Consider the following 12,329-nt stretch of genomic DNA (forward strand, 5'->3'; position numbering starts at 1 on the left):
AAGAGCGGTGCTGCATTTGAATATGTGTACAGTCTAAAGTGGCAGGAAAGGTAGAGCAGTGCTGAGACACCAGGACATCTGGCTGAGTTTTACCAGTTCGAACCACTGCCTGTTGGTCTTCAGACAACATACGGACAGAAGGCTGACTCTCAGAGTCCTTGATGTCCGGGTCACTGCTGACTTTCCCTGTGGAGAGCGAGGACTCTAAAGCACTGGAATCCTCTTTGGTCATAGGCAGAACTATTCAAAGGAGGAAACGAGCCAGAGTTATCATCGGTTAGCTATTCCTTGGCTCAGACACACATTTGTTTTCTCCCAGCGAGTGCTAATTATTTGAAGATGACCTTGTCTTTACCCCAAATGACTCATCTTTTTCCCTTTATTTTTTTGGGCTCACAAATCTAAACAATTCCTGTTTACTGTACTTGAATGATACAAAATTAAACATAAAACAGGCCTACAGTAACACGAAAAAAAACGGAAGGAACTCACATTGGGAATTCTCATAGCTGACTGAATCTTCGGAGTCTTTCTTAACACTCCTGACTTTTGTTCCTAGAAAGATGGTGGCTGATTTATTTTTCTGTGTGTAAAATGTTAGTATTTCCTCCAGATCATTTTCACTGTTAAAAAAAGACAGGAGATGAATGTGTATAGCAGACTGAGACCACTCTGTAGAATACATACAGTAAAAAGGATGTTAAAGAGTCGAACCATGAACAGTGGTTAAGTGGGCTTCACTAACCTTGCTGATGTGATGTATTCCTGAAATACCAGGGGGTTAACACAAACCTCCTCTTTGCTATTCTCTTGTTTTTTCAACATATGTTCAGTTTCCTGAAAAGATAAGAACAATTAAGCAAATATTCTCAGCTGTTTCTAGATGAACTGCATAAAAAAACCCTCCTGTGTTAGCAACAACTCTAAGAACTGTAATTCTTTGGTAAAATCCGTGTCTGGGAATTGGTACCTTGTTGTAACAATGGATAAACTCCCCTAACTGGTTGGAGAGGATGCGTCTGCGGTCCTGCAGTGGTAACTGGCGACTGGGCAAAACCACCTTTATATTCTGTTGAAGGTTATGGGCTGCTCTTCTCAGGAAACGAATCACCAGCTCCTGTGCAGGCAAAAAACATACATGAGAAGCCTTTTATTGTTAGTTTTTAAAACTGCTGCATGTATTTTCTCCTTTTCAATGTCATTTAAAACACTCTGAAATTTATAGCCTAGAGATCAGTTGAGTTCACAATGATTTTCCTCAAAGGTTTGAGGTCAGTGGTGATGATATATGCCTTTATAATGCAGACTTTCCGATCAGGCTAATTTTCACAGACCACGTTTTTTCCTCTGTTTTCTCTGTGTGGCCACAAATGCCTCATACACATTCTAACTACAGCCATAATGAGTAATAGAATAATAATGAGGGGAAATATGCCATACATACACCGATTAACCATAACATTATGACCGCCTGCCTAATACAGTGCAGGCAGGAGTCAATGGTTAAGTGGGCTTAACACTCATGTCACTTTGCAGCTCACTGTGTGTCTTCTGTGAATCTGTTTGGTTCCATACAGTATTTATACTGTCAGGAAGGGCAAACATTTGTTGCCCATTCAGTGAAACACCTATGTAAAAGGACTGAAAACTGTGGTTGTGAGGACAAGTTATAGAGAATTATTTAGACTAATTCAATAGCTTTCCCACTCTAGGTGTGATATCACCACTATAGCCACTATGTTTCTCTTCATAGAGACCAATGTATTATTTTAACAAAGATTCAAACTAAATGGAAACTTTTGAAAAGCACAAATGAAATTTAAGAGCTTAATCTACAGTAGATCAACCTCATCATCAGTGAGTCTTGGGCGTCCATGACCCTGTTGCAGAGTCTTTGTTTGTCCTTCCGTAGACACTGTTAGTAGGTACTGACCACTGCAGACCAGGAACACCCAACAAGCTCTGCAGACTGGGAGATGCTCTGACCCAGTCGTCAGCAATTACAGTTTGGCCTTTGTCAAAGTCACTCAGATCCTTACGCTCCATTTTTCCTGCTTCCAACACATCAACTTCAAGCACTGAATGTTCACATGCTGCCTAATAAACCCCACACACTGACAGGTGCCACTCTAATGAGACAGTCGGTGTCATTGACTTCACCTGTCAGTGGTCAGAATGTTATGGCTGATTGGTGTATACTGTACATACTGTAGGAAGAAGACAATGCTACAGAGTAATCCACCCCTGTCCATGTATTAGGAAAAGGGGAATAAAAATGGTTATCACTGTACCATTTGATCATTGTCCTTGTCTGGCCAAGCTGGGATGGTGTTAGTTCTGCTCTCTGCTAACAGTCTTTGTTGGACTCTCTGCAGGTAAGAAGAAAAGGCCATTCGAGCCTGCACCTTACTGGAGACGGGAGGCAAAAGCAGAAGAGAGAGAGGGAAACCATCATGAACAACAAAGCTAAAGCAACAGAACGGAAAGACACAACAATAGACAGTAATTAAGATTATCCTCGAGGTATTCAGCCAGTGTGTTTGCAACTGGCAGTAAAAACTATTTTGTTGCTTTGGAATCTGTGATACTGTACATGTGTTACAACAGATAGGACAAGCAGTCTTAGTCATTCCATTTGGCTGACATACAGTAACATCAGGAAAAGAGTGAAATCAAAAACAGTTATGTATCATTTTCAGCCAACAGTTGTTGAAACACAATTTATCTTGTTCTGCACCAGTATCAAAATGATAAACTGTTGTCGTGGCCCAGGTGAACCCAGACAGAGTACTATCAGAACACTGTAGTAAAAAAAAAAAAAGCTGGCAAGCACAAACAGTGATATGCTGTGCTATAATTTACCAGCTTCATGCACAGCCCTGGCAAGCACTAAGGAATTTCTACAAACTCAGACTTGTTATTGTAATTCCTCCTCAAATTATAATTTCAAATCAAGACAAGGAGACTGCTGTCTTTGTCCCATGTAAGTACAGTAGTATTACAGCATATTGCTTGTCTTTTGTGTTTTTTTTTATTTACATCAAGAAATATATGAAATATTAAAATGCACTCATTGTCAGCTAATTTAGAAAGTATTTATGTTTTTAGTAAATTCCTTTTAGTTACAAGTGGACTGTTATTTTAGGAAGTATGATTTTAACTGGTGCTTCTAGTGCTCTTTCAGACTATTCTTGCAGACCATAGGGAGGGCATACAGTAGGTACACAAAAATAAAGAATGTTTAACATCATCTAGGCAAGGCAGGCCTGAATTTCTTTGTACCTCCATAAGTATTTACTCTACTATATAAGCATTTCTCCATCAATCCATCAAAGAGAACAGGATGGGAAAGTGAGAAAGAGGAAGATACAGTAAGAGCAGCAGTCAACTTGAGCTGCAGCCCACAACACTGACCTAAGGTCCCAGCCCTGCTGAAGGATGCTTAGCAGGTTGACTCTGGGCTTGTGCGTGGCTACCTCTGAGCTGGACGGAGCCTCACTATGGCACCACTCCAATGGTGTGGCCACTTGTTTCCTTTGCTCTGCTACCAACGCCTTGCGTAAGACTGGCTCAAGAACTTGTTTCACCTCCTCTTTTTCCTCCTGAGCACGCTCCTCTCGCTTCTGAATGCTGCCGCTCTCAGTCAAGGACGCCTTGGATTCCCTTCCTGAGGTGTGCAGCATAGCAAGGAAAGACAAATGTCGGTTGCATCACTGGCATTTTACACTCAAAACAGGCTTTTTATTGTTGTTGCAATTAAATGAACTCATTGAGAGGCATATTTGGCCAGCCTTACCATGGCAGAGGGGAGTGATTTATTGAAACCAAAAGTGTATTAAGCGTTGTGATGTTGTCCCTCTTAGCTACATTCTGCTCAGTTTTACAAAAAAGCAATTTCCTGAACTGAGGCGTGACACATCAGGCCTACCCAGTTTTTTCTTCCCTGCAGAAGAGCGATGAGTCAAGTGCCGCTGTTTCCTCTTACGTGCCTCCAGAGACAACAGCTTCCTCTCATACTGGACAACATGACAGCCATGGACGGCATCCACCTGCAGCTGCACATTCCCATTCACATTCCTGAGAGACAAGAACAAGACACGTCAACACGATGGTAATAAAGACAACAATGATGATTTTACATATATCATTAACAATAACAAAGTGTTTTGCAGAGCAATAGTTAGAGCAAAAATCTTAAATAATGTCAGGTCTAAAAAAAAGATTAGTATGGTTGAGTAGCTTGTCCAAAGCTTGATGTAACAGAAAGTGATGGTCCAAAAGAGAGAGGGGATAAACAGCAGATAACAGCAACAGAGGTCTTGGAGCAACAGCCGTGTCACTAGCGTGGCTGTTTACCCAGTATGGAAAAATCATAGATGGGCTTAGTTGGGGGCCAAATCTCCAGACAAAGTTGTTCAGTAGTCAAAGCTAAAAGCTCACAGTGATTCAAATAACATAAATACATGTTGTATTAAAATAAGAAAATTTAGTTCAATAAAAAGGCACAGTTCACCTACAGTATAACTGTCTTTCCCTTCCTGCCCCCAGAACGACACCACAGTGCCACATAGACCTTGGGCATGCACTGGAAAAGTTGACTGTGCTTCATCTTTTCAGCTGTTCCTCTCACCTATCCAATTGACAAACTAAACAAATACCATGCCAGAATCCCACGTTTCCACAAACTGATGGAGAGACTTATTCCCCCATCCTGACCACAATGGAAATACTTACCTTCCATGGAAAAGTCTGTTTGCCAGCATGTAGTTCATTGATGTCTTCGACTCCAGATATCCACTGAGAGAAAAAGAATTTAAGCAAATTACAATAATCATGAAGGCAGGGGTGCAATGAGCCTCAACCTCCTTATTTTGTGGCAAATGTGTTAAAATTAGGCTTCTCTTACATAGGATGCAGCTGCTATTAAAGGCACCAGTAATTTCCCCAACCGCTCAATAAAATGCTTTTAAAAATGCCACAAAAGCCCTACTGCTAAGAAAAACACAGGTCTAATCAAGCAACAAATCATCATATAAGAACATGAACTGTAAGCCCAAAAATGGATTTCCTCTCTAATAGGGGCTTCAGTGCCATTTCAACAAAATGGCATTTCTTGAAACATAATACAGTGTTTAAAAAATACCAACCCTGTAGCTACATCTTACTCTAGTGGTTCAATTAGTGACAGTCAATCACGATCTGGCTTTAGACATTCATCGCATTTAAAAGTCCCTCTTATCTTAAGATAGTATCAGTAATAAATAACACAGGCGACAAAGACTCCATGGGCATAACTTGTAATTTGTCTGTTCTTGGCTCATCTCACCCATAGAGTTCCCATGTTTCTGCTGTGGGAAAGATCCTAATGAAGCCTCCTCGTCTCTCATCCTCTTCCTGTATCCTCCTCAGTACTTTGATCTATATTAGTGACAGAAGCAAAATAACAATTTCTGAAAAGGTTCAGTTACCAAACCTGCCTTTTTTTTTAAGAATATCACTCACAATCTGTCACACACTACCATTATTACGACCATACCTCATCAGCTCTCAGGTTCAGAGTGCTGTTTCCTGGGCGTTGTTTAGTACTTTGCTTGTCTTTTGACGCCTCTGTTTCTGAGTTACTGGCTGATGCAGGGCTCTGGCGCTACAGGGCACAAGAGTAGAGACACAGTCATGCAATACTGATACTAAACCTATTCAGCCACTCATCTAAAAACTGGCTTCATAATAGGAAGTCATTTAATTAGGTCCAAAGACTATAAAAAGTAGTCTTAAATTTGTTACTGACAACCATTCAGAAATATAATTCTCATTTATAAATGGAAAATGTGCAAACTACACCTTGAAAACAAACACATAAACAGAGCATTTTTGTTATGCATTGTCATTCCTGGCTGCTCATCCCCTGCTGCATGAACTACAAGGCTGTGATTGACAACCTTGGCGTGCAGCTTGAAACTTGGGCCAGACAGCTGGGCGCAACCTCACAAGATTTCATAGAGAATTTGTCATCTGCATAGCAGGAGGATTATATTTAATTTGTCTGATGCGGCTGGGGGGGTACAAAGGCAGCCAAAAAGTGACATGGCCTAATCCATCTGAAAAAGTTTCAAATGTCGCCCCTAATTAGAGTGAAAGGAGAGCACAGGTTCTCTGAGAGCCCCTGGAGCTCTTCAGCAACCACTGTGACAGCCCTGGCTTTAGTGTTATTTTAGATATGTCTGTACAGCAAACTTCATGAAATATTGGGTGAAATGGTGCATGCAGCATCTGAAGCACTTTCTTACATAGGCTGCTTTGCTAATGTAATGAGAATTCTATTAATTTACAGCAACACGGATCAATAAAAGGCAACTGTCCAGCACTATGAAAAACAGAAAAGCCACATAATCAAATAAGTAAAAGGCAGTAAGCAATTTCTTACCAGTAATGTACGTAAGAGGCATCAGGGAATTGCAAAAGGACAAGGCAAGAAAAGATTAATGTCTGAGTCAGAAGAAAACTTACCACTCTCCTGTGTGCAGTGGCTGTCGGTGCAGAAAGAGGTTTCTAAGAAGCAATGGGTCAAGACAGTGAGTTGTGATTCATCATAAAACTTTATGAAGCCATATAGAGAGAACATGCATACTACATAATCATGTAACAAAGAAACTTTGTTACTGTATGTCAAAATCGACCCTTGACACAATAAAGGTGGAGCAGAAATCGGTCTGATCCAGTAATCTCCCTCCAGCAGCTCCTGCGCCAAATCTGGGTGCAGTAGTCAAGTAGAAGGAGCCAAGTGCATTAGCTGCTGTGGCATCATTACTCAACAAGGCCTGGAGAGAGCATTACTCACTTGATTAGAAATGATAAAACAATAAGCCACAAAGAGTAGCGCTTGCAAACTGATGTCACTCATACACTGCAATTACATCAGCAGTTGTTTTGCATTACAGTGAATTTTCCATGAGCATAAGAGGAGAGCTCAATGGTAGTGGCAGGAATGTAGTGTAAGCAACAGAGAGAGCAAGGCAAGAACAGCAATGTTTCACTAGGAAGGGTGAATGGGGGCAACTCTTGGCTTAGTTCTTTGCTGTGTATGTGTGTCATTACCTGTGCTCTCTGTGCTGCCGGGTGCTTGAGGCCGGGGTCCAGGGTGACTCGGTCAGAGCGCGGCTGTCTCGAGTGGGGGTCCTGACAGACAAAGCCTGTGGGGATGCAAGGAGCCATAAAGGGGTTTACCAAGGTCTTAAAAATGTTACTCATTCCCATGACCTTCATACAGTATATTGCATCAGATCTTCAATGTTTCTGCAAGAAACTAAAGCAGAACAAGAGGCACAGAGGCAAAAGATTACATGTGATTCAACAATATGCTTAACTTCATCGTGCAAATTTAAAAATGTCATATTTGCTTTAATATACAGCATTTTCTGACAGGAAACGGAGAAACGTTTTGATAGAGTGGCTCACTGTTGCCCAATACAAACACAGCCCCCTGATGTAAACCACAGACTTCAGTTCCTTGTATGAAGGAACAGTTTGACGTTTTGGCAAATACATTTATTCACTTTCTAGATGAGAGTTAGATGAGAAGATTGATACCATTCTTACTGTAAATCTGACTATTAAATATGCAGCTGCAGTGAGCAGTTAGCTAGTTTAGCTTAGGATAAAGATTGGAAAAGGGGAAAAGGTATCAACACACACACACACACACACACACAGAAACGCTTAATAAACATTAAGTGAGGGCCCCCTTAAAAAGGAGGTCCCTAACCTCCAGGGACTTTTTTCTCCCTAGTTAGACAAAGGTTAAATTAAAACAATAAATAAATGTGTTCTCCTAGTGACACACTAGTTTGGATTTATAAAGCTCCAAACATTTACATTTCAGTATGCCTCAGTGGTAGCTGAGAAGGGTGAGGATAAATGTTTGTAATTCCCACCCTGTCATCCATCCATCCATTTTCTAAACCGCTTAGTCCCAAACGGGGTCACGGGGGGCTGGAGCCAATCCCAGCCAGCTGCGGGCGAAAGGCGGGGTACACCCTGGACAGGTCGCCAGCCCATCGCAGCCCACCCTGTCAATATGATGTAAAACTATGATGTTCTGTTTATTAATTCCCACCCTCCCTCAAAACTGACTAGTGGCAAAAGTGAAATGCTACGAGAATATGTTTATGTTTTTTTTCTTGCTGTCATACTTGAGCTGAATCAAGTCTATGGACAGCTTGGAGCTCGAGGCTGTTTGTTCTACCTCATCCAAGCCGTCAGGTAAGAATCAGGCCCCTGCATTGCTCTTGCCTAAACACTGCAATTATTACAAACATGGGCAGCATGGAGTTGACAGCTACACACAGGCAGAAAATGAATGCTAATGGAATGCTGTCATTATTTACAGGTCTGGGATGAAGCCCAAGTGTTATCAGTGGTACATAATAGATGTACTATGTTTTACATGCCACTGCTCATTTTCCCCAGACGCACAGTAACATCTCAGTCCAAAGATAACTGACAATTTAGGATTCTACTCTTTCACTTAATGAGCCGGAGGGTAGGGTTTCAAGCCAAAGCAAGGCTTAGGCTAAGACATGTATATATGCATGCATGCACGTGCGCACGCCCACACACAGACACAATAGCTATTCCTATAATATCACTGGCCTGAGAGCCCAGATTCACTGGTCAGACTGGTCAGTGAGTGCCAGTTTATATGGATGCCAGCTAGTCAGTGGGCATAATCAAGAGAAATGAAAGAATATGGTTATTATTAGTCTCTGTTTTTACTGCATGCACGTACAGTATATCTACAAGAACAAAGACAAGCTCTGTATATTGTGCTTGTCTATGTGGTAGTGGTTCGAGTATGGCATTCTTCTTGTTTAAACTTAAATATCACAGAATATTTAAAGCTCTTTTTAAGCATAAGAATAATTATGAAAGGTGGACACAAAACAAACAGACACATCTCATTCTCTGTTGTAAAAAAAGGTGTGTATCTCTGACTTGGGCCAGGAATTTTTTTTTAATGTCTGCATGATACAGATGACTGTCTCCATGAGCTGTTACAAAAATGCCCAACTAGCTTTGCATTTGGAGGGACACAGGTGAAGAAATTATAGTATAGAACATTTCATATTAGCTTCTCCAAAATTAACACTTCCATCCATCCATCCACTTCCAACACATCCTAATTTCACAATTAATAATGTTTGAATTGTGACACAAGAAAAATGTTTTTTTTCATTCAGATCTTAAGGGTTAGTAAATCCCTAATAATAATATTTTACTGTTACTTTTAATGTGCTGTATTTATCAAATGTTTTTCCTTCTCTGTGATTATACAGTGAATCATAATTTAACTTCTTATGTGGTAAATTAAGAGGACATGTTTGGCTTCTTCTGTTTTTAAATTTTTTAAGGTTTCTATTTTTTTTTTTTGCTCTACTTTATTTCATCATAGTATAATTTACAAGTGCAATGATTTAAACATTTAGTTATAAGGAAGGTCTATATACAATAAGTCATGCAAAACTTTAGAATGCAGTGGAAGTTGTGTTTAGTCACTGTTTCAGCATGCACTCACCCACAAGTGAAAACATGTCTGCAATCATACTGGCCTTTATCTTCAGATCCAAGGGTGCATCGCTGTAAATAAGTGGATGTTACAAAATGAAACAAAGTAAAATCGGGAAAAACATTACAATACACATCCACAAAAAACAAGTCAGCTGGCATAGGAGGACACATATTTGTTGTCTGACCTTGAGTAAACTAAATAAACCGAATAAAGACTTCTGTAGGAGATACGGCATTTTTGCTAGGGTGTCTGCACAAAATAGGAGTGAGTAACATTTTTGTTCAGTGCAGTATATTTTATTAACCTCTTGTCCTGGCTGCATATTCCAAGAAAACCCCTTGTTTTAGTTGGTAGGGTGAAAGAAATGTTTTTAGTAAGAGATTCTGCTAAATCAACAAATCAAATAAATGAGTCATTGTCACTCACCACGCCAAGGATGGAGAAAGATTCACCTCTAACAACCAGGGTTTCAGATTGGAATCAACGAGCACATCAAAACCATACAGTTCTACAGAGGGAAACACAAAATGAATCAAACGGCTTGTACCTCGCTCACTGAACATTAAGAGCCGATGGGTATCAAAAGTCACAAGTCAGAGTTTTATCATAACTCCATTATGTAGCATTTGGCAGCATGGTCTATCTCTTTCTGCCACTGATTTCATGAGTGTTACTTACCCAATCACTCAAGAGAGAAACATTCACCAAAGCCTGCCACTGAGGGCCCGGCTCAATTACATTAACCACTGTAAGTACATGCACATTTCATCTCAAGAGAAGTTGCTTATATAAGATGGCAGATAAAAAACAAAATATGTCTGTGAATATTTTCATACACACAGTCAATAATTTTCTCATGACTGGGAAGGTCAGTCACTGCATATTAACAAGAAGGATGGCGTTCTAATGGCTGCCAGGAAAAGCTTCACCCCCATCATAAAGTTCATATCTTGTCCAACTGAGGCAATTAAATATGAATTCCAGAAGCGAAAAGCTTAAAATGTGTTAGTGTGCCCCAAGTGGCAGAAGCCTGAGTTAGAAATATTTATGCTATATATAGTATTTATTTTGCTCCAGTAATAGCTCAGCACTGAGTGACATGATAAAAGCCCTTTACAACGTGGTCAGGAAGTTCCCTGTGTAAAAATTCATCCATTCTAGTCCAAGTTGCCCTCTTGTTTCACCGACTGATATATGGTTCACCACGACTGAGTAGGTCTACTGTATGTGCCCTAAAAAAAAGCGCTCACGCTGCTCTGGGGAGTGTCATCCAATAAGCCATCGACCCGCTGGCCCCAGCTACAGCGTGCTGGAAAACCACAGCATTTTACAGGGATAGGGCAAAACCCCACCATAGACCCAGAAGAAAAATCCTTTTAATAGTACTTCAAAAGAACGAAGTGTGTTGAGAATAGTCCAGGGGTGTTGGAGGTTTCAAAGCTGCCATCAGCAGCACTGTTTGTTCTAGCATCTCAGGTCAGTGCCAGTGTTAAATATACAAAAGCCAGCATGACTCTGAGCAATGGGTTTATATTACTTTCATATGAATAATACTGAACCATTTCAGTTTAACAGGATGAGTTAAAGTTATTAGGCTGTACATTCATTTATGTAGAGCAGGGTTCAAAGCTCACTGAGTTATCTGTTAAATAAAGAAGTAGAATGCACAAAACAATCAAAGATTAAAGTGCGGATATACACATTTTTGCAAGTGCTGGATCAAAAAAAAACAATATTCAGAAAAGTATTTTAAGACTTTCTTTCTTTCTATCCGAGGACAGATGTTATTTAACCTATAGGTGAGGGGTAATATGGTCCTGTCAGGGTGTTAATACTGATTGAAAACATCCATCCCCACTACGAGGTTACACATGTAACTGATAAAGTTATCCACATGCTATGAAAAGTTGCTTGCGTCATTGATGCTTGAATGAAAACGCTGTTACTGTTGAGTTGTGAGAAAATGTGATCAGCAGGCCCCTTCTGTGAGAAACCCATCTGTTATGGACAAATAGGCTTAAAGAGATGGAATTTAAGTTGTTTTTACAGGGTACTTGTTTGATTTAAATAAGGTTGGTCAGTTTATGTACTGTTATCTGTTATTTATTTATTTATTTATTTAAAATATTAAATTTTACTTCAGCAAATTACTTCACACACAATGAGCCAGTTTTTATGCACGACTGCTCGTGGGAGCAGTATATGTTACAAGATCATATTTATTGTAATTTACTGCTGTATGCAAAAGTGTACACTCTTAAAAAGCTACAAAAAGCAGATTGTGATACCTGCTGGGGGAAGTTAATCCACAATGGATTCTGTTTATTATATTTCACTGGGCTACTGTATATCATATGGGTTGGGAGTTCAAGTTATTTTAGCATCACTGATGTCCAAATTGGTATAACTGCTAACTGTGAACTTTTCAAGAAGGAACTGCACAAACTTTGCCACACCTCTCCTACAACATTAGCCAGGGATGGGCTGGACCTCCGCTGTTAAACCATGCTCACTTAAGCAGCGCACTAGGATTAGATTTTCCACTTGCAGGCTTATCCTATTCAATCCACTTAAAAAAAAAAAACGTACACACATAGAAAAGAAAGATAGAGAGCATGTCTGTGTGTCATAAAACATTATGCATTAGTCTTTTTTGAGCCTGCAGAGCCACCACAACAACAAGGAAAATTGAGGAGGTCTTAAGCCATCTCAACAGCCCCTGAGAAACAAACTCCATGTGTCACGCATTTTCCCCCAATTAGGA

General features: G+C 40.1%; 1 protein-coding gene across 7 annotated transcripts in view; it reads right to left on the minus strand.

Annotated features, from left to right (window-relative positions):
* Positions 1 to 12,329, minus strand: part of ttll5 (tubulin tyrosine ligase-like family, member 5) — a 45,236-nt gene that overhangs the window by 19,899 nt on the left and 13,008 nt on the right. For 4 of the 7 annotated variants that reach the window (XM_020590913.1, XM_020590910.1, XM_020590906.1 and 1 more), the window contains exons 13-26: positions 9,992 to 10,073; positions 9,572 to 9,633; positions 7,096 to 7,190; positions 6,508 to 6,549; positions 5,537 to 5,644; positions 5,327 to 5,418; positions 4,735 to 4,797; positions 3,929 to 4,077; positions 3,415 to 3,667; positions 2,292 to 2,409; positions 971 to 1,117; positions 746 to 837; positions 493 to 623; positions 94 to 240 (exon numbers count right to left, since the gene is read on the minus strand). In XM_020590913.1, the coding sequence (XP_020446569.1) occupies positions 94 to 240; positions 493 to 623; positions 746 to 837; positions 971 to 1,117; positions 2,292 to 2,409; positions 3,415 to 3,667; positions 3,929 to 4,077; positions 4,735 to 4,797; positions 5,327 to 5,418; positions 5,537 to 5,644; positions 6,508 to 6,549; positions 7,096 to 7,190; positions 9,572 to 9,633; positions 9,992 to 10,073 (1,581 nt within the window). Of the gene's footprint in view, positions 1 to 93; positions 241 to 492; positions 624 to 745; positions 838 to 970; positions 1,118 to 2,291; positions 2,410 to 3,414; positions 3,668 to 3,924; positions 4,078 to 4,734; positions 4,798 to 5,326; positions 5,419 to 5,536; positions 5,645 to 6,507; positions 6,550 to 7,095; positions 7,191 to 9,571; positions 9,634 to 9,991; positions 10,074 to 12,329 lie in introns of all 7 variants that reach the window. The other 3 variants (XM_020590908.1, XM_020590909.1, XM_020590911.1) reach the window with 3 other exon arrangements.

Source organism: Monopterus albus, unplaced genomic scaffold (assembly GCF_001952655.1).
Source record: "Monopterus albus unplaced genomic scaffold, M_albus_1.0 scaffold13.1, whole genome shotgun sequence".
Taxonomy (NCBI): Eukaryota; Metazoa; Chordata; class Actinopteri; order Synbranchiformes; family Synbranchidae; genus Monopterus; species Monopterus albus.